The sequence below is a fragment of the Python bivittatus genome, unplaced genomic scaffold (assembly GCF_059951505.1).
Source record: "Python bivittatus isolate LINGU-HERP-01145 unplaced genomic scaffold, Pbiv_v1 ctg000610_np1212, whole genome shotgun sequence".
In the NCBI taxonomy this organism is placed as follows: domain Eukaryota; kingdom Metazoa; phylum Chordata; class Lepidosauria; order Squamata; family Pythonidae; genus Python; species Python bivittatus.
In genome coordinates this window covers 45,399,302-45,422,882 of record NW_028277088.1, presented here as the reverse complement: position 1 = coordinate 45,422,882, position 23,581 = coordinate 45,399,302, and the positions used below count along the sequence as shown (strand labels likewise).

Genomic DNA, 23,581 nt, shown 5'->3' with positions numbered 1-23,581 from the left:
AAATCAATGTTTTCCATCTTGTGCTATCTCAATCCACACTGTCCAGTTTGTATGCTGTGCTTCAATTCCTTGTAAGCAAAACCCTTCACTCTAATTGGCTGCTGCAACCTGTGGTGGGAATGACCCCTCCCCTTTGGTCACTGGCCTCCATTGCCATTTTTCTACAAACAAAAAAAGTTCACTGGTAGAAAAGTAAAGAGCTGGACTTTTTAAAAAACGAGTTTCCTGATGGAGCAGTGTAACCTGGAACTTTCTTTTTCTTACCCCAGTTGAAATTGACAAGGATTTTCCCACTTTCCCTCTCTAGCCCACCTGACAGAAAAAATGATATTAAAAGGTCTCTGTGTGGTGGTGGTGGTGGTGGGAGGGTTGTACCAGTCCAGGAGAGGTAAAGAAATAGGTGAATCCACCAATCGGGCTGTAGTATACATGGGTCAGACAGAACATTAAACCATCACCATGCCAAAAGTGAAGGAAGGGGTTGAAATTTGGGAAGAGATTTTTTAAACAAGTTAATTTCCAGATGGTTTATGCACAGGAGGCAAGCAGTTGAAGGCTGCAGTGCGGAAAACCCAATTGTTTCTATAATATCAACTTGTACATTTGTAGTTAAGAAAGAAAATACCAACTAGAAAAAGTTGATTTGTCTCAGCTACTGTTATTACATTCATGTATTCTTAAATTATTGAAACCAAATTGGAACATTGAATGCAGAAAAATGCTTTAAAATGCAGCTGTGCTTTCTTAAATGCATGCTAAGGAATTTAAACACATCTAAAGGAATTGTGTTAATGAATGTATAATGTATTTTAAATGTAAAAAAGCTATTCCCTTTTCTAAATTAGGTATTGGATATGTATTGAATGTATCAAGAAGCATTTGTTTCAGATGAAAAATCATGATCCAGATGAAACTGAGTAAATGTAGTTTCAGTGGGAGAAATTTAGACATACCTTAAATTGTTTTGTGTTTTAAAAAGTGCTAAACTTTTGATCATATCCTAAGTTAGTCACATTTTCTGTAAGTATCATTTTGGGGGAAATGATGTTCTAGCTAATAGGAAGAAAATATCTGATTTCCATTCAATAAGATATCTGTAATTCTGTGGATCATCAGCAATTAAGGTTACTTTTTCTTTATTTTGGCGCAATCTTACATTCTAGGATTGAGAGACTAGAATATGATGAAAACCCCCATTTAGTGGCAAGATGTAAGATAAATATTCAACATAAGTATGACAGTAGAACATTTCTGATATACTGTTAGAATGCTCAGTTAATGAATAAACACTGTAAGAATAGCTAAAAAGTTGAGTTATAAGTGGATCACACATGCCATATATGCTTGAAGACCATGGTTATACAGGTTATTCTCGAGTTATGACAGCAGTTGGGACTGGGATTGCTGCCACTAAGTGATGTGGTCATAAAGCATGACATCATAAGATCACTTTGCTTAGTGACAGCAATCCAGGCGGTCCTGGTTGCTCTTGTAACTCCAAGACACATGAGTCATTAAGTGGAAAGCGGTGGGAGTCCCAGGTTAAGAGCGCAAGGGTGCCTCAGGGAGATGGTAGAGGTCCTGTGAGGCCCGGTGCAGGCCACGAGTGAGTTGGGGAGGGAGGTGCTGTGGGCTTTGATGCATGCATGTGAGCACAGGGAGGCCCGGGGAAGGAAGGCAGGGGTGCATGTGTACAAGCGCAGGGAGGCCCAGGGAAGGAGGGCATGCCGCGATGAGCAAGAAGGCGAGGGGCACTTACCAGAGCAACTTGCTACCTCTCCTGCTGGCTTCCCCATTGACTTTGCTTGTGGGAAGCCAGCAGGGAAGGTTCCAATGGTAATCATGTGACTGCGGGGTGCTGCAACTGTCATAAGTGTGAGCTGGTTGCCAAGCGCCTCAATCGTAATCACGTGACCACGGGGGTGCTGCAACTGCCAGAACCTCAAGGACTGGTTGTAAGTACCTCTTGTTCAGCACAATCACAACTTTGAATGGTCACTGAACAAGTAGTTGATAAGTGAGGACTACCTGTGCCTGCTTTGACATTGGGTAATTAATACATTAATGTCTTATCTATTAATTTAAATGGGAGGGGAAAATGTAAACATATGATCCCTAGTAGTGATAAGAGCTCAGTGCACATTACACAAGAAAGTTAAGATACAGTATGTTAAATTTCAGCACCTATTATAGTATGCCATTAGCTATATATAAACCATACATTAGGGAACTGTGACCCCAAAAAAACTAGCTGGACACAGTTGAACCAACAATGTTGGTTTATGCACTATAAATCCTGATTAGCTCCTCTGCTAACCTTTTATTGTATAACCAAGATATGATCTGGACAACAGCTTCATGTAAAATATGAGAAAGTTCCTTCCTCATCCCACCTCCACCCCCCAATAGGCTCCCCTCCCCTGGGTTCTCTGTGCTCATGTGGCATTGTGGTCCCCTTCCCTACCTCCTAGGGCCTCCCCCATGGCAACTCCATGCTCCTTACCTGGGACTTCTGATGCTTCCTGCTTAACAACCTGCACATATTGAGGTTAAGATGGTAACTGGGACTGCCGGGATTGTTGTTGCTAAGCGATGCGGTCATGTGACATTATGCTTTATGACTGCATTGTTTAGTGACAGCAATCCCAGTCCCAATTGCCATTGTAACCTGAGGACACCTGTACATGCAGTAGATACAAATGACACAATTTGACTATGCAGTGTATTTTCTATTGTTACATATTTATAGAATTTACATACTGTCCATCATAAATTTTGCCAAGGTGGCTTAGAGTCAACATTATCAAACAGTTTCTAAAAAGTCTTAAGTAATAATAATAGGATAAAATCTTAAAAATTATAATCAGCTGAAGCAGCTGTTAGCAAATATAAGTAAGTATTTGGGCTATATTTTAGTAGACTAATTAACATTAATTTTAATAATTAAAACAAATAGTATCCTAAAGTTTCACATTCCCAAAGAAGATATTATTGTTAATGCCTTGACTGTAGGAAAACAAAATAATTAACTTCAGCCTTGCATACTCTTTTTTTCTGTGGCATCTGAGTTTTATTCTTTTGATGTTACTGTAGTTTTTTAAACCATTTATGGTTTTCCTGGGAAAATGCTGTATAGTGCAGTGGTTTTCCATTGCCTTCTGTACTGCTGTTACACTATTTATATATTATACAGTATATAAATATGAAATACCTATTTCATCCCTTCCATTGTATATGCCCTTACAACTATTCCAAATTACATACAGTACTTCCACATGTAGCTGCTACTGAAGAACAGCTGCCCTCTATTAAGCTCTTACTGGCATTACTTGGAAGACCACAAAATTGACCTTGGATATACGTAGCATTTTTGTCAAATCAGTAACATTACCACATCTTACTGTTCCTTCACCCTGCCAGTGTTGGTAATTTTCTACTTTGTTGTAATATACAGCTTTTGCAAATATACAAATCATATAAATATTAAGGAAATCTTTTAATAAATGATCTAGTCTTGTGTGAGCTTCTCTTAGGTTGCACTTAAATAATATATAGACTTAATTAGATGCTGCAGCAGAGATCTACTTTTTTGCAGTGGTAGTAACCACATTGATGTGCTTTCTATGGTAATGGGCTGGCATTCTTACTCAAGTGGTATCCATCTCATACTGAATATCTTGGATACAGGGTTACTTATTGGAACATAATAGCAAGGGGTGAAGCAGTACAAGCCCTTTTTTTTTTTGCATGACTCTTGAAAGGTCCTACTCTGTATATTTATAGCTATAGTGAGGCAATTGCAGAACTAATGAAATGTAACAAACAAATTAGGATGCTTGATAAGATTATTTTATTTGCAGCTAATCAGAAAGGATGGATTGTTGACGAAGAAAATGGCTCCATTGTATTCTACAGAATATTGAATTCAGTGAAGCAATTTCACTGAAAACTAAACTGTAGAATTGCTGGCAATAACCAGGCATAAGCACAACCTGATACATTCTGTACCCAAGTTTTAAAGCATTGGTGATGGACATCTTAGGATTCAAAATGGGGCTATTGTAAAATTGGGAAGATCATTAGATGGCAGGAAAGAGTTTTCTGTATCTCTTTGCTGACATTGTGGCATTTTAAAGAATTCTGACTTAGTGTGATGCTCAAACACAGCCTGCTTGTGAATTAATAAGAATACATTACCTGCTTTAGCAGACTGATAAAATTCATATACTTACTACATTTGAGAAGTCCTACCCATTTTTTGTTGTCACAAAGATATATGAATAAGGAAGAAACCAGTCACCAATAAAGGTTGTTAATATATTTTTTGTGGACCAAAATCCTCAAAGGGGATAAACATCTCTGCAGAAGGAATTCTACATGAAGGAACCTGGTATCTCCAGTTAAAAAGCCCTCGAGTAGTGTAGCTGGAAAAGTTCCAAACAATTAGGAACTTCACTAGGATTTAGCATAAGTGTATAACTTTAATGAGTTTGTTATTCAAATTATGTGATTTATATAATTATAATAAAGACTTTATCTTCATGGTATGTAACCTTTTCTCATAAAATGCTTTCATTTTATAATATGTTTTTATTTTGTCAGCATGCTTTCCTGTTTTAATATGTAACATTTCCTTGAATTGTTATCTTGCTTAAAATATATAGGACAAGAATAAATCACTTTATAGAAAAAGCTGTAGCTTTGTACAGCAATGTACAATATTGCTACATTTAATCAGGTTTATTTGCTGGTGATACTGATGTACCTTTGTTGCAGTTCTGGCACCACATGGTTTTATGTGTAAGTATAACAATAATAAACATCGGTATAAAACTCTTTAAGAGTTCTAGCACCTTCTTTTAAATGTATATCCATAGAACTTTGTTATTTTCCAGATAATAGCAAAATCTGATCTATAGTAATATGTCCTGATAGAACACTCTAGTCTCAGGTGTACTTGCTATTCTCAAAAAGAAGTATATACAAACTATTAATGTATAGCAACAGTGATCGTACTATGACCCTTATATTCAGAGCCAAGGAATAATAATGTTAAAACAATAATTCTACAATGTCTATGCAATTTTAGGCTTCCTTTATTGAAATATGAATTGCACATTCTAAAAGAGCTGTTTGGTTTTATTTCTACTAATGTTTCTCCTTCCTTTTCCTGGTACAAGTAATATCAGAAGATGAGAGTTTGGAATACCTTACTCAAGGACATGGATTTGTCTTGCTCATGATTTTGATCTACTTCTGTATTTTATTTCAAGAACGCTTTACTGGATAAGACTAGGGAGACAGAAACATTGGATTGATTAAGATTTCCCCCACCCCCCTTTTCCTCTTGTGGAGGAAATGGGCTTGTGGTATAATGGGCTATTCTTTTTTGCTTAACCATATTCATTGTATAGGTGCTTTTGGTAACAATAGAAAAGAATATATTGAGGGTTGAACTGTGGAGTCCTTGGTGTTCTCTGAGCTTGGTTGTTTTCTTGCAGATGTTTTGTTACCTGACTAGGTAGCATCTTCAGTTCTAGAAGGGAGTGGGATTACAGAGAGCAAAGCCCATTCCCTTCTAGCACTGAAGATGTTACCTAGTTGGGTAACAAAACATCTGCAAGAAAGCCACCAAGCTCGGAGAACACCAAGGACTCCACTCTTGGTAACTGATTTTTCTCCATCTCCTTCATGTGTGTTAATCTGTGTGGTCAGTAAGGACTTTTTCAATTACACCATTAGACTCTAATTATTAGAATCTTATCCTATTACATTACCTACTTCAATTTATTCCTAAATGTAAACTTGTGAGTGAAATGATTGTATTTAACCTGTGGGGCAAATTGAAGTTTCTGAATAAGTGTGGTTGCTTTTTAGAATGTTTTTCCTGCCAGGATTGTTTGAAGCCTGCCTTCTGTCCTGCATGTTTCTTTTCCCACATTTCTCCTACATACTTCTGGTGATATCCATCAACAATTACTACAAGCTCAAGGGCTGAGGCTGTAGCTTATTATTTATATTAACAGATGTCTGTGTGGTTTCCTTTCCTGTGTGATAATACTGTACATGATTTCTAAATGATTTGTAAGAAAAATGTAACACAAAAGGAGGAAAAGAGATAACAAAACACATGCTTATTTATTAAAAATGTTCAGCAAATATGTAATTTATATAGTTAAGAACAAAATAGGTCATAGAGGCCAAAATGTATTCTTAAAATTTCTGTGTAGCCTATTGGATTGCAGAAAATGAATTTTTAAGATAGTTTAAAAGAGGAAATAGATGAAGAAAATGAAAATATCTGGAATTATTCTTTTTGTTAAATGGATTAATATAGTGTTAGTATGTCAATGTAGTTGTATGGGACCAATGTGATGGGGGGCAGATTTAAAATTAAGTTTTAATTTTACTTATGAAACTTCTTTAAAAAGTGATCATGTAAGAAAGAGTGAGCAAAAGAAATTAAAGGTATGAGATAAGAAAATGAAAATGAACCATAGCAAACATTATTTAATACCACCACCATTCACTATATCTCTAAATGCCTTTTATCCTGACAAACCATCCTTGCTTCCACCAAGTCCATGTAATGTTTTATACATTGTGTTCTGTTCTTTAAGTGTCTCACTTCTCTAGTTTTGAGGATCTCCTTAACTCCATCTAATTACAACTAACTCAGTCTTTCACTTTTTCATTGCACATTGACTCTTCCATCATATGAGTTTTGTGAGTCAGTCCACATGAATTTCCTCTATATGATCAAACCACTTCACTACGCTTCTTTCATATTGGTCACTAACTCTTGTATTCAGCCTTATTCATTCAGCAACCATTAATTCTTGATCCTATCTCTTCTTGCTTAACTCCAATAACTTCTTAATTAATCCATTTCCATTATATTCAACTTAATTTTATGTTTCTCACAACATACCCAACTCTCACTTCCGTATAACAAAGTGGGTAGAAACATGCTGTTAATAAAGAGCCATTTTAATTTTTTCAACAAACATTTATCCTCACAATAGATAATATACACCCACTATCTTTCTACCATTGTTTATAAAATTTCTTCATCAATGTAGTAAGCTTTCCAGCAAGGTACACAAATTCATCTACTTTCTCTAGTTTTCTCATTGTTTATGTATTACTTACAATCATTCATTCCATTTTCCCAATCCGGCAGAACTACCTGGGTCTTTGATAAATTTTCAGATCTATACTCCTCACTGCATCATACAATTTATCTAATATTGATTACTAATCATTTGGGTTCTCTGCCAACAGCACAGTGCTATCTGTGCACAAAAGTATATGCACATGCACATTCCTAATCAACATACCTGTAATGTCATGACAAGCATTCCTTATGCACATATCCACACCTATATTGAACAACCAAGATATACATTCTTGCTTACTCCCTGCTCAGTATTGAACCATTTGCAAAATAGTTCATTTATTCTCTCACATGATTTACTTCCATCATATGGCACTCTTATTGCATTCAACTAACTTTCAACTCCATATTTGTGCAAAATTTGCATAATTCAACCATTAAATTTTATACACTTTATCTTAACAAATGTACAACAAACTTTCTCACATTCATACATATTTTAATGACCCGCAAAAGAGCAAAAATCTAGTCTGCATAATCCCTGCTCAGTATTTCTTAAATTTTGCTTATTGTCACCTCTTTTATTCTTTCAGTCAAAATTCTGCCAAACATCTTCACAGATATACTTAACAAAATAAAGTTCCTATAGTTTTTAAAATTTATTCGTGTTACCTTTCTCTTTGTACTGGTGAACAATAACAGCTTTCTACCAATCAACAGGGACTGATGCTCTATACACACATTTACAAAATTAATCGACACCTTAGCATTCCTCGCAATCTGCAGAACTGACAGGGAACCTGGGATTGGCAAGTGATCCTCAGACAAGTAAACCTTTGATCTTCTGTTGTCCCGGCCTGCTGGCCATTGACCCAGAAGAGTGTCCCATGACACTTTTCCTCTTCAGCAATCTTATCCTCTGGATCATGTCCTTGAATGCTTCAGTTAATCTTCTTGAAGTCTCATCCAACTTCCCATAAATCCTTATCAGTGTAGAATGCTCAGTCCATTGTAGCTTTACCAACAAACTTCATTCTGGATAAAAACCAACAGACCAACAGTCTATCTTCAATAGCCACTGGAACTGTCTAATCCATGTTAGCCATTATAGCACCTTTAGCTACCAGCCAGGTTCTCAATTATTGCAGTGCTTCTCCCCAGAATCTCTCCAGCCTTAACATACTATCCTGGGTGTTTTTAAGATTTCCTTTTTTTTTTTTCCAACTCCACACCTGCCTATGAAAACTATGTCTGGTGAGAACTAAACATCCTATTCCCAGCACATTATCAGTAAAGCAAAGGACAGATTTGGAACAGGGAATTTGTTTGAGCTACTCTCTGTCCTCCCAGTGTCCCCTCCAGAGTTTGGATGGATGTGGATATATATTTACCAGCCAGCACCAAATCCATGGTGATTGTAGGCTTATCACACAGACATATGTATGTGGTAATTATATTCTTTCCATGCTACCATTCTGTTTTCTTTGGCTAAGTCTCATGTGACAGCCAAAGCTTCCTTTTTCATTTTTGCTGCAGTAGCAATATGGGAGCTTGTGGAAGGTATTCCACAAAGATGCTGCTGCTAGTGGCAACTTCTCCCATTTCCCACCATAGCAATTCCTGCCTTACTTCCATGCCTCCTGGGGAGCACAGCTACTGGTGTGCAAATCCTTCTAGATTTACCTATACTTTTTTTCCTATACATGGGCTAAACTGAACTGGCTTTCTTCTTAGCCACAGGGCATTCACTGTCTGGACTAACTCTATATTTAATTGAATATTTGAATACAATTTCCATGCATGTTAAATCTACAAATAATAGGGAACATAATTTGTGATGTGCATGTTTCTCAATCAGTTGAAGAGTCTATTCAGCACATATAGTTACAAGCATGTAGAAGCCCTATCAGATCTTCTGCTGAATATGCTTAAATCAGGAAATGAAGCCAAAAATGGAATTTCAGGAGACATGAAACATCTTTCTAGGGTCAAGGCTGATTGGTTTCTGTTGAGAACATTCAGTCAGCTTTCTCCTTTCTCCAGACTGGAAGACGAGATTAGCCATTCGTGTAGCACACTTCACTTTGCAGAAATGAGACAGTCTCTCAACTCTCTTTCGGATTTACTGTTTACAATTAAAGACCCAGTTTCTCTCTCTAAAAGCAAAACAGAACAAACATCCTCCATGTATTTTGTGCTTTTCTTCTCATTTATTATTTCTGCAATAAATAAGGAACCATTCCCCTTGGCTTTTGTCTGTGCTCCTGAATAAAATAAAGCCCATATTGCTTATCCCTCCTCAAGTGGAACAGCAGCAAAGTAGAACTCTTCCAAGCATAAAAAAAAACTACAAGCATTAAAAACAACAGCAGCAGCAGCAGCCGCCGCTGCCGCCGCCGCCAGCTAGAGTAGGCCAAACAAATTCATCTACAAAACAGGCATACAATGTTCTAGATTATGGTTTGGGCAGAGGATTTTGCTGCCTTACTAAATCCCTGATTGGTTAATAATAGCTTCTCCCACAAACTTCCTGGAGGAACCAATAATAAAATATATGCCAAGAACAACTTGCATTAAAAAGGAAACAACCATACAGATACACAGTTCATGGGCTCCTTGTCTCATCCCTGATCACACACTTTTGTCCCATCCTTGTAATGGATGCAGAAAACTGTTGGTACTGTAGAAGTCTTTTTTAACCATACCTTGCAAACAAGGCTAGCAAAACTGCTGCCCTCACGTGAGATCAGGGCCACTGGTTTCTGCTACTACTTATGGGGAAGTGAAGGATAGGGAAGGGACTGTTCCCATTCTCTGTTGCTTACCTATCTCCCTCCTCCCATCAAATCACTCACTGCCTCTGACCACAGCAATTCTTACCTGGACTCTGCTTTTGGGTGGCAGCAGTGCTCTTCAGAAAGTGCAGAGTTAAGGGCAGGGATTGTTGTGCTGGGAGATGGCAGACATTTGCTAGGGGTAATAACTTCATGGAATACTATTCGTGAGGTTGGTATTCCTACCAGAACCAAACAAAAAACAAAAGAAAAGTGTGACTCCCAGGTGAGACTTTGTTCTCTCCAGAAATCGAAGAAGAAATAGCCACAAAAGCACATAGGACCACGGTGAGGTAAGTCCTGTAGTGGACCACTTGGAGCCCTGCAGGTTGCTACCTCCTTCAGCTGCCTCTTCTGTGCAAATGTTTGCATAGATTGTACTATTTTCCATTAGAAAACACTAGCTTCCTTCTGGATCACTTTGCTCAAGCTTCAGCTTGCCTCAGTATCAGGCTGGGGCCAATTTGAAGGTCCACCATGAGAACATGTCCTAAATTACTGGAAAGCAGATAGAGCCATGGTAAGGTCCTGTGTGGATGACCCAAGCATCACATGAGTATGAGAATAACTTTAAATAGATCAAGCTATTGAACTCATTGGGAATTCTTCACAGAGGCTTGCCAAAAAACTAATGGTCCTTATGCAACTGTAAAGAGTACAGAAGATGACATTGCTAGAAATATGAAGTATCTAATGCCTAAGCAAAAGGGGCTGAAACATTTTTGAAGTCCAGAACAAGATAACATTAGAAAACAGCTGAGGCAGACACATTCCTAATTCACTGAAGCATAAGGAGGAGGAGGAGGTACAGAAGGATCAGACTTGAAAGATTCTGTTATTATAGCCAATCTCAATAAAAGTAGCTTTAGCCTTCCTGTGGAATTGATTTTCTGGTCTGGTCTACCTAGTGGGGCTAACATTATAACAGACAGCTTTTATAATCCCAGCTTTTGCTGCAAATGTATTTTGTGAATTTTGTCTCCCTCTCTTTTTCCTGTCTGTGTAATCTGTCCTTTTGGATTAGACTTTCTCCATCGTAGCCTTTCTAAATCTAAACAGTTTCTCCTCTTCAAACCTCAATCTTCCACTCCACCCTCCAGCTAATTTGCTGGGCAAATTCCTCACTAGCAAAACTTGCCAGCCTTCCCTCCCCCCACCATGTTGTCTGAGCTGCCAGTCAATATTCTGGAATCCTATATATCTCCCTTCCCTCCAAACTGCCTTCTCCTTTGTTAGCCTTCTCCTTTGTTAGCTGTCTTTCTCCCTGTTAGCTGTTGCTCTTTCTGACCTCTTCTTTTGACACTTCTTTTCCCTCCTTAGGTTGTCACTATCTAGGCTAGCCTTTTCCTTTTCCAGTTCCATTTCCATTTCCATTTCCTCATTTTCCTAGCCATACCTCCAGGATAAACTTCTGCTCATCTCCTTTCTCCCTTTGTGCATGTGTGTTAGGGATCAGTCTGAAACTTCAGATCAGAAGAGCTTGCACCAAAGAAATCAGCTGAAGAGAACACACCTGATTTCAGGCATTCCAGAGCTTGGGCTTGGCAGGGCCCCGAGCCCAGCAACACATCACAAATTAAGAAAGAAGAGCAAAGGAAGTTGAGTTATCTATGTGAAAAAAAGTGTAACTCAGATAATTAGTCAAGGTGATAATCATAGCTATATAAAAGAGATGGCTTTAGTAACTGGCTCTTTGGGACAAACAACTTTCCTACCTGTGATTCTATGTGCTATTGTTGGATTATTTAGGACTGGAAATAGACTATTCTTGGATCTTCCTGAACTTGAAATTTGTCTCTCCAGATGTTTAAACTCAAAGCTCTCATGCCTTTGAGTTTTCAGCCCAACTTTGTGTTATTTTTGTGAAAGATCTATAACTGCAATAAATATCTTGAACAGTCTGTCTCCCTGTCTATGTCTGTAAATGCACCCACAATATTGCAGCTTTTTATCTCTTCTGAACTCTTTCAGTTTCATTTTTGCTTCTCTTTAAGACAGAACCCCATTCCCCATGAAGGTCCCTAATTCTGGTTTATCTCACTGTCTGCAAGTTCTCTAACAAGAATCTTCTTACTGGTTCCCTTAATTTCTACCTCTGTTTACCTTAGCATTTCTGAGGATCCTATTTCTTCTGTTTCTGACCTCTCCCAGTTACCAATCTGTGCAACCAGTTCCTTAGCATCCAAGCTAATTTCCTTACTTTTCCTGGCAAACTCTTGCCAGTTTGCACCAGATTTTATTGGCTGTATTTATTTCTCAATTCCACAGTAATCTTTGGATAATATATACCATCCAGCACAGATGATTCCTGAAGGTTTACAATAGCAGTTAAAATCCATCAAAAGCAATATGGATTAAAGCGTAGACTTGTCTGCCCAATCAGAAAGATATCACAGAACAATCAACCTCTGAATATCCATTCAAATAATACAATCTTTATTGCTTTGTGGAAGACCATTAGAGAAGGTGTCAGGTGTACCTTTGTAGCCAAGGTGTGTTATAGCATTGGAGCCATTACAGAGAATGATTGCCTTTGGGTCCATGTCTCCTTGATTTCTCACAGCTGTGGGACTATAAACATCCCCTTTGGGCACAAATGAGTTGACACATTCTACTTGGAGGAAATGGCCCTTGAGCCATCCTAGAGCCAAGCCATATAGAGCTTTAAAGGCCAAAAACTGCACCTTGCATTGGATGCCTTTTAGTAATTTATCAAATGATCATAGACTATGTGTTCACATAATGGCTTGCTCTAACTAGCATCCTGGTTGCTACATTTTCTACCAACTATAGCTTCCAAATTGTTTTCAAAGATGGCACTATATGTAGAATATGTTGCTGATGATGAGTGCATGAATTACTGTCACCAAAGCTTCATGATCTAGGTAAACTGGCACAACAGCCTGAATTGGGCAAAGGTCCCTGGCCATGACAGCAGGAATCAGACTTAGTCCTTCAAGAAGAGGGCAACCCCACCTAACCCTAGAGTTAACACTGGAATTGTTTCTGAGCCAAGTTATTTCTGGGAAAACAGAAAGTCAGTCTTGTAGGGATTTAGTTCAAGCTCGTTTGTACCCATCGAAACCTTCACAGCTTTCAAACATTTAGGACATGTATACTATCTCCAGCTTGGTCTGTAGTGGTGATATACAGTTCAGTGTTATTAGCATACTAATGATACTGTCAGGCCCAGCCCAAGAACAATGGTGAAACAGCCCAGTTAAGTTCCTTTATTTGCTTACACCATATAGACAGAATCTTGTTAGACTAAATCTATACTACTGCAACTAGTGGATATACCCTGGGAGATTCTGGGGAGTGGCTATCCTGAATCTCTTACACTTTCCATGCTTCCCCTGCAGACTGGGTTGTCTTTTGTCTCCTTTCCTTTTCTGGAATGTACCCCCTCCTTCCTGATAGCCTTGCTGTCTGTTGCCACATCACCCTCCTCTTTGTAGATACATTCATCACAGATACCTCATCCAGAGTTGATGGATGATCTTTCCCAGCAGCTTCATATAGATATTAAAGAAGAGTGGGGAGAGTGCTGAGTCTTGGGGCATACCAGGTAGGAGTAACCATAGGTTTGACCACAGCTCCATCCACCCATGTGGGAACTAACCATTAAGGAATGAGCCAATTGCAAGATGGTGTGTTGAACTCCAAATACCATAAATGGTCCAGCAGGATACCATGGATGATAGCACCAAAAATCTCCTATCCTCTAGGTCTTCATGGAGGCTATCCAGCAGATCAAAAAATTCTATTTCCATCCTATGCCTAGGCCTGAATCCTGACTGAAAGAGAACTACTTTGTCCACAAAGGGAAATTTGGACCTGAGCACTAGTTGTCTGTTATGCCAGATCAAGAAATAGCTTCTTCAAGAGGTGGAGTACTGCTGCCTTTTTCAAAGTCAGTGGTATCTCATCCTATGTTAAAGAAGCATTTACTGTCTCTCAAATCCATCTCCTCACAGTCCTTGCCCTGCTATCCAAAGGAACCAAGAGAAACATGGATCTAGCTCACAAGTACTGGTACTCATACCACAGAGAATCCTGTCCACTTCTTCATATTCCCAAAATCATATGAATTCCAGATAACTTACTCTAAGACTTTATTCCAGTCATCACATTAGATTCTATTTAGATGATATCTAATCAGTGTTTTCCCAATAAAGCTGCATGAAATCAGGTTATAGTTGTATGTAATCACCAATGCATGAGTGATGTTAAAAGAAATGTAAATTAGGAAATCTATAAAGATTGTGCTATATATTTTTAATCAATAGTGAATAACATTAGATAAAATGGAGAATATAAACTAAGTCCTCAGAATCAATTTCAGTTGTCAAAAAAGTAATCACACGGCATTGTTTGCCATATATTTTAAGATTTATTTTTATTCTTATATAAATCCAATTTAAATTTGTTTGAAAATAAATGGGTTATGTGCCAATTCACATTTGAAGGGGAAAGGTAATTCAGAGTGTTTGTTAGCACACAAGTAGCAATAGTCAATGATTTGTGTGGGTCACCCAAGCTCTGTAAACAGAACCTTTTTTTCCTGAGATCATGTGGCAGTAGCTGTATGAGCCCAGAAAAAGCTGCAGGTGCTTTAAGGAGTTGCCAAAGCTCCCACACACTTAATATCACTCTTGGCCCTTCAGATCCAGATCACTGCATAGCCATAGAAATAATACTTGCGAGTTCTTCAAATCCACAGTCGATTTCGATATATTAAAAAACAAAACACCCAAACCTCATGGAGAGTTTCTTTTTGCTTGTACACAGATTCTGGTACTATTTCAAAATTATGTTATAGTACTTTATACTTTTTATATGAATTGATGAAGAAAAACCTTTTAATTGTTTCCAAGGTTGCCAAGCTCTAAACTACTCTGAGATCATGTCTAAAACATAGCAACTTTATTGAGATTAAGCAGATCTATGTCTGGTCAGAAATTCAAGGGGAATATGGAACATTCTGTTGAACAAAAGATCTAAGGAATTCTGAAGAAAGCAAAAAGAATGTTGATAAAACTTGAAAATCTCCATAGTAAGATTGTCTACTTCCAGGTAGAAATGTGTACAATGTGTTGTTAATCAAAAGGTGGTTAAGAAACTTTTCATACAATGGATAAAAGATCTGAAACCAAAGTTAGAAAGGTGAATTTATAAGAAAGCAATTATCTTGAAATTCAAAGAAGGCTTTTTTAAATGAGAGCATCCTAAATTTATCAGGAGTTTACACCTGTAATTGTAGTTCAACAGATCTGGATGTTTAAAGATGCTTTAAAACTATAATTGGATAATAGTTTGCTTTTTTTAAAAAAAGAAAAAGTGTGATTGGATAAGCATGTTTCTATTATTAAGAAAAATAGCAAATAGAGAAAGGAAAGTTAATAAGAGACAAAGGAGTATTTCATGTCTTCTTCCTCAAGCTTTTCTTGGTGAGAATGCTGTCCCTTATTTACTTCATGGGACTACAGGTAATCTTACTTAGCTGGATTCTTTTGGCTGGGCTATTAAGTATCTGTTTAGTATGCTACTAAATTTCCTAATGTAATGATATTCTGAGATTGCTTGTCTTAAGAAACCCAAGACAGCATTATACAGTATATTTTACTGGTGAAGAAGTGAATGAGAAGCCATTAATTTAAGAATATTATTTATAACATTTAAGATTTGATAATGTTCTGTGTCATTAAAAATTCTTGTGGTACCTTAAACATCTTAACACTTACTATTGTAGGGGAATGGGAGAAAAGGGATGGAAAGAGGGTGGATGGAAATAACAAGGCTGTGCTTTCAGGGCAGAAAGGTATAAAAACAGAACTGTTTAGATAGTTGTCATTAATAAAGTAGTGGCATGTGTGTTTATCAATTCTATGCAGCAAAAATTAACAAGCAATCTTTGTGGCCCCCTGAAAAACCAGCAGTTCCTTTATCATATGAGATTTATAGTCTTACCAGGTTATATACTGTTTGTGTCATAGTACAGTTTAGAAGAAGAGAAAATGGGACAGGAAAATAGTAAAAGGAGATATGAAATTGAGGATTGTTTTGGAAATAACCAAACATGAAACAGCCATAACATTTGACATGGATATTTTAGTACTGAATAACTAGCTAACATAAATGTACTAAGAAGTATGGTTGTGCAAAGCATGTTGTGCAAAGTATTAGAAAAGTGTATTTTACAAAGGACATTATGTGAGCAAAGCATCCCTTCTTGAAGCATTAAAGCAATTGTGTTCTCTGTAAGGCTTAGCATGGCTTCTCTGAAAGCTCTTAAACATCTGCAAATATGATAAAGTCAACATTTCTGCTGGACCTGCCCATGTAACAAAGACTTGTTCCTGCACATATAGTAGGAGAAAATCTTTGAAGCTGCAGTGTCCCCTTTCTTTCTGAAGAACCTGTTTCAGCTGTTTTGTGCAATATGCTTTGCAAAGAACCTGTTTCAGCTGTTTTGCCCAGCTGTACTGGGATGGCTTGGATAAAGGCAGTGACCCAGGAAACTACAAAACAATTAGTTTGCTGTCGATCATGGAAAAGTTGTATGTAAGATCTCTATGTAATAGGTTGAATTCTTTCTTGGAATGTGAGAAGTACTCACTGATTCCAGAACAGCTTTCAGAGAAAAATGCCCAGTCTTACACTGTTATCTGGTATTTTCCCACTCTATCAAAAATATTCAGGAACCTTAAAGGGTAAACTTTAGGGAGAATTCATGGATCTGAAGGCAGCTTTCAATTCTACCCTTAGGGATAAGTTAAAGCAGAAATGGTGAAATGTACCTATTGATGGAAGACATGGTTTAGCTGAACAGTGATAATCCCCTTCAAATTGGATGTGACAGTGCAGGACAGTTGACTGAAAATATCCCCAGGTTAAGGCACCAAGCTAGAAACAGGAAGACCATGTTTTGGTCTTAGGCACAAAGCCAGCTGGATGACCTTGGGCCAATCCCTTTTCTCAGCTGTAGGAAGGAGGGCAAGGAAGCTGCTACTTTATTCAGTTTATGTTTGAATGATTTGGAAAGTTTCTTAAATAAGCCTGATGAACATTTGGCAAAATGTGGCAAGAGGAAAATCTGTGGTTTGATGAATGCAGATGATATAGCTATCCTCTTGATTTAAACCTTTGAGTTTACTTCCTGTAGATGGTTAGTCAGTGATGAAATCAAAGACCCGGTTAAAATCTTCCTGTACTTGAGTGTTTTGTTTTGTTACTCCCTTTCATGTTCTGAGAGTAGAATTGTGCTTCCCAGAAAGCTTCCATTACACATCTTCTCTTCATTTTTTTTAATACCAAAAAGGCCCATATACTTCCACTGTTATTAACATTTTCAACACTAAGGTAACCTGTCAGTTCCTTTATGAAGTTGCCACTAGGGTCAAGAGGGTATGTTCAAATCTAAATCATACACAGGTTAGTTTCTTACATGTCCCATATATTCCCTACATAGACATTCTATGGGAGACAGGACTGTCCTATAGAAGGCACAGCTGCTTGCCCATAAGCTCTGGCTGAATGTGTACATATTCTTTGAAACAGCTTCAGGGTTATTGTATCTTCCTCCAGATGGGTACAATTGCTGCTGAATGACTCTGGTAATCCAGAGAGTTCATTATATTGGGCTATCACCTGGTTTTCTCTGTCAGATTGGAGGTATAATTCTGCAGTTGCATTAATAAACCAATGACTTTGAGATTTCCCTTTCAAAACCTCTCTGTTTATGCTCACTCATTCTGTTCACCAAGCCATTTTGGCATTTTATTTGAGAAAGCTTTTCAGCCAGCTGCTTAGTAACCTTTATATAATTACTTACTATATTGCTTTTGCTTGGACAAGAACATATTTCCCTCACAAGTTCTTAAGGAAAGGTTTGCTGAGATTCCCTAGTCTTTGAGAAAAACCATAGTCTATCATTAATCCACAAGATATAGTGTTGAATCTTCTGACAAATTTCAGTTCTGCTTTCTTGATCTAGTTGGGCTTTGTGGCTTCTTTAATGTGAGAGATAGAATTTCCTTGGGAGTTAAAATGTTTCACGTTTCTATTTCTGTGTTAGATTTGGGTTCATTAGTCTTTTATGTAGACATTGGATAGATTAACAATGTGCATGTTACTGACAGATGATGGCATCTACCAGAGTGGAGGATGAGCAAAAAAGTATGCTTCTATAAAGTCATGGGAAATTGTTGAGTCTTGTAATAGTTTTGATAGTAGTATGAGCAGAGTGTTAGTGTGGAGAGCCAAGGGGATGACGTTGGAGAAGCAAGGTAATGGTTGAAAAAACAAAAACACAGAGAAGGCAGTGTTGTGGGGTCTGTTTCCTGACTTGGTCTACTTTGAAGGACTGACAGTTGGTATCTTCCTCTGTCACAAGATTTTGTTCCTGTGTCTGTATCACTATGGCTGATCAGCTTGGTCAGTTGTACATGTGATAATTTGTATAGATCCTTGGAATCTAAGGGTAATTTTGCAATTATACCATAGTCTATATGCTAATAATAAATTTATTCTCCAAGTGGGAATTGTTATGCAACCAAACCTGTATTGGAACATACCACATCCAAACATCTTTTTGAAGACTTAACATGTGTAATGAAAATAAATGCTGATGGTTGGGAAACACAACATTGAGAAACAGAGTGACATATAGTTGGGAAGCTGGCTGGAATTCGGAATGAGAATTCCAAAGTGCAGCTCCCGTTATCAAAATATACTATGAAAAGAGAGTTTGGGTAATGCACCAGTATTCTGAAAATCTCTCTTAGCTGCTGCTTCAGTATAAAACAAAGAATGTCTTCAGCTCTAAATTTGTGTATGAATTTAACATTATATGTATAGGAAGAAGATTACATAACTGAATGTGCTTCTTAATAATAATAATAATGTCCTACCATATTGAGAACTGAATATTAGGGATATATGACTCCAAATCTAATTCCTGATTCTTTTACTGATTCATTATTTGTGTTCAAGGAATGCTTTTTATTATGAGTTGGAGAAGCATTCAGTCAGCTTGAAATGTCACAGTGACAGCAAAAGAGGATTTTTTAAAAATCAGATTTTGGTCTTTTTCTTGTCAATTTTTCCTTCCCAGTCTTCTCTTTCTGTTCTATTCTCCTCCAACCCCATTTTGAGCTACTTTTTGCGTTGAAATGAAGAGAAAATTTGTAAGAAAACCATTGTGCAGCAAGAGAAGGAAATGAACACCCATTTGTACCTGCTATGCAGATTTTAAAATCTATTTCACAGTTTTCTTTGTGAAAGCAATATGTATTTAAATCTCTGCAAAACATATTAATACAGCTAACCATATAACTAGCATCTTAGTTGATGCAAGTCTGAAATTAAAATGATTCTAAGCACAGTTCACTAATTTGTGAATGTTATTTAGTTATTGTCTTCATTCCTGAACAGTATGAAATTAAATGATTGCCAGTGTTTTTAAATATATATTTTAGGAGAACAATACAGTAATTGCAGTATTTTCTGTCTTCTATCCTTCTCTTTATTTGTTTTAGGGGTTTCAGGTACTTTTGTTAACAGATCTCATTGAAAGTAACTAAATATGAGGAGAAAGCTAGATTTGTCTGGCTTAACTGATGATGAAGCTGAACATGTTCTTCAGGTGGTCCAACGAGACTTTAGCCTCCGCAAAAAAGAAGAAGATCGACTGAAGTAAGTATTAAGACAAATATATAAATGAGAAAACTGTTTATTCATTGTTATGCATTCCATGTCTTTGTACTCTGAACATACTGCATTACAAATTAAGTTCTTTTCAGACACTTACAAAAACAACCCAGTAAACTGCAACCAGATTCTAAGGTTTGTACTATTAAATTGGCATCCAATAAACAGGTTAACTCTTCCTTTCTGCACAAATATTTTGTTTTCGCTCAGAGGAACATGTCCTAGCAGTTCATATTATTGCATCAAGAGTTTCAAAGAGGCTAATCATTCAAGCTGGATCAGAAAGTTGCTGCTACCACCAGTATGATTCCTTATGCCTCTATGTTCTTGGAACCTGACATGCATACAGTACAGTAATAATTTCTTAGAGGGCTAAATCATTGCACCCTGTTCTCCCTAAGGTACTCCTTAAGTTATTAGGACTTATTTATCCACTACATTATATCTAAGATTTCTCTCTCTCTCTCCCCTTCCCTCTGTCTTAGAGACAAAATATAGCAAATAAACAAATGTCCTTATATATGTACATTTATCAGCAGTTGGGGATAAGTTGTACGGTAATTCCTCTTCAGATATACACCTAGTAGCAAACTTGTGTAGGTTGCTATATGTTTGATATTGTCTTTAGTGCTGCTGCACCCAAGTGGCATGTTAATGGTTATAAAAGATCATGGGAATAAAAATGCAGGACTCCACAGAAACAACAAATGTTGCTGTCTATCTTAAATTAGAAAGATATATAGCATAATTGTAAGCATAACTGTAGCAAGCATTATCTATTACTATACTGTTTGTATATGCTTAAAATGGAATCTGTATTGATTCTAAGGAGCATTTAAGTTTATCTATAGGTTTGAAGATAAAGACAATTTTTGTGACATTATGTCAAGGTTACATCATTAGCTTTTTAGGGTTTTCAGAAATTGGCTATGCATGTAAACACATTTTAAAAAGAAAAGATATACAGTAAATTTAGTTCCTTTATGTTGCTTTTTCTTTATGTAACTCACATGGAATAACAGTGTTCATTTGTTATCTTTCAATAACACAAGTATTTGATTCTGACCCTTACCCCATGCTTTGTTTAATGCTATTTTTGATTAGGTGTTGAAATATAGATTTATTGGTTAAATACCATCACATTTGTACATTGCCTTAATCAACCCATTATGGCCATACTCATGCAGCATATGCAGACCAAAGGAAGATATTGCAGATTTCCACCAGACTTTTCTAAGTAGCTGACTTAGTCATTTCTTTATCCAGTAATATTAAATTAATAGATGCTGAATTCTTGGAGAGACACAATGGTTTGCAGGTATGGTGATATTCTGATAATAAAAAATTCCAAGTAATTTTTGTAAAATGTCTGTGTTCCATGCTCTTTTTTTCTTACCTCTGATCATGTAAATATGCATGTGGTGTTTCCTTTCCTGGCATCAGTGGGAGGAGACAAGAAGCAGGGAAATCCACCAATTAGGGCCCTCTTAATTACAGTCCAGACAGAACATCTGGCCATCGCTGTGGCCAAAATGGGGGAAAGGGTTGAAATCCAGAAAGGGATTTCTTAAGCTGGCTTCATTTTGAGTCAGTTTACACACAGAGGACAACCAGCTGAAGGCTGCAATGTAGAAAAGCCCACGGTCTGATTATTTAATTGCCATGGGAAAAAAATCATGCTACAAAGCAGCATGGATCCAATTGTAGTTTGCATCATCAATAAAATGTTACTCTGAAGAATGACAGAGAAGTCTATATGTTTATGTCTAGCTTAAGATACCTTCCCTCTTAGTGTCTCTTAGCACTTTTTCAAAACAGCCAATAATTTTCATGATTTCTGAACATTGCCTAGATTGACATTGAATTTAATTGAAAATTAAATAATATTTAACTAGTCAGAATTCTTTTTAAGATTCAGGAGCAGAACTCCTTTTTTAGATACAAAAGCATTGCTATCATACCATCTCAGTTTAAAACGTTATTTTCGTCATGTCACTATTACTGTGCTATGTTATGCAATTGTGTTGCATAATGAAAATATGTGTAGTATTGCCTGTTTTTCAGTAAATTGTAGGCCAAATGTGGAAAGATATGAGGAAATCAGTAGTTTTAAAATATGCATTGTTAAATTTATTTTAATTGCAGGCTTCAAATAAATTAATATTACTGATAATGTAAGTTGCACCCATACCCCTATATAATACTTTTCAACACATTCACTTATAAGAAAAAATTTACTAGGAATGTTTACTTCAAGCATTTATGCTGGAAAAGGATGAGAATATAGCTGTAGACTCATTCTGATATCCAAACTATTCATAAATGGGTGAATTCAACATGCTTAAAAAGGCTAAAAAAATAAAAGATTTGGTTTATAGTTCCACTTCACAGTCTAGGACAATTGGTTGGTGATTGTAATTGAGTATAATTGCAATTTTCAACATAATTTGATTCCTAATTTTTTTAAATATAATTTTTATTGAAAGTTTTAAGAGCAATAATAACTAATACAAACTAAATTAGAACACAGAACATGAAAAAGAAAGAGAGAAATAACAGAAAAGGCTAAAAGTGCAATAAGAAAAGAGGAAAAAAAGAGAAAGATATAAAAAAAGATATAAAGGTATAAAGAAGTAACTTCCAATATTCTTCACAGCAGTTATAAGTACAGTTGTATTTTAACCTCTCTAAAGTTACATTATGACTCTCTTCTTTCTATAATCTATCCTATCTAATCATCAAAACCATAAATCACAAGTTCATTTTTTTCATTTTTATGCAAAAAGTCCATAAGGGGTTTCCAGTCACCAATAAATGTAGATATTGTCCTTTCTCTAACCAAAGAAATCACTTTGTCCGTCTCAACAAGTTCTGTCAGCTTCACCAACCATTCCTCCACGGTGGGTAGTGCCAGATCTTTCCATATTTGTGCATATAATCATATATTGAAATAATCTTCCATGGCTTTTTTCTGTTTATCCATCAATCCTAAAAGGAAAAGTTCTGGCTTCAATTGAATATTAATATTAAAATCCTCTGTATCAATGTATGTATTTGAATCCAATATTTTTTCGCTTTTTTACATGTCCACCAAGCATGATAAAATGTCCCTTCAAGTTGTTCATATTTCCAATATAGATTTGAAATGCCTTTATACATTCTAGATAATTCCTCTGGTGTCATATACCAATGATACATCATTTTATAAAAATTCTGTTTAAGATCATAACATAATGTAAATTTCAACCCTCTTAACCACATATTTTCCCATTGTTCGATCTGTATATTATAACCAAAATTCTTAGCCCACTTTATCATACACTATTTAACCTGTTCTTTCTCTGTTTTAAATTTCAACAAAAGTTTATACATTTTAACAATTACGTGTTCATCACTGGTGCACAATTGTACTTCAAATTCTGTCTTACTTTGCTCCATACCATAAGCCTTTTTATACATTTTGAATCTTTCTGATAACTGTAAATGGGAAAACCATTGACAACTATATCCTTCTGCTATTAGTTGCTCTCTTGATTCCTAAATTTATTCCTAACAATTAAATGATGCATAAGGATTTGCTCATAGAAAAAAAAAAACTAAAAACTTGACTTTATTTCATAGCAGACAGATTTCAGTTTACTCTTTTCTTGTAGCCAATGGGTTTATTAATACCTTTTAAAATTATGTGCTACTTGTGTATTCTACCTTTCCTCTAGAACAGTGATTCTCAACCTTTTTGAAGCTGCCGCCCCCCTAAGGAGCGGAAAATTTTTCAACGCCACCCTTTGTGAAAATCCTGTAATTTAGGGTATGGGGGGGGGGGAGTTACTGAATTATAAAAGGCAAACATTTTAAGTAATTTTTTTCAGTAGACTCACACATCAAATTTGTTCGATTTAACTCGATACTTTTGCCCTGT

At 36.5% G+C, this 23,581-nt stretch overlaps 1 protein-coding gene across 4 annotated transcripts in view; it reads left to right on the top strand.

Annotated features, from left to right (window-relative positions):
• MYRIP (myosin VIIA and Rab interacting protein) overlaps positions 1-23,581 on the top strand; it is a 131,922-nt gene that overhangs the window by 2,040 nt on the left and 106,301 nt on the right. For all 4 annotated transcript variants that reach the window (XM_088150930.1, XM_088150931.1, XM_088150932.1 and 1 more), the window contains exon 2: positions 19,491-19,647. In XM_088150930.1, coding sequence (XP_088007056.1) covers positions 19,538-19,647 — 110 coding nt within the window. In that variant the 5' untranslated portion in view covers positions 19,491-19,537. The remainder of the gene's footprint in view (positions 1-19,490; positions 19,648-23,581) is intronic.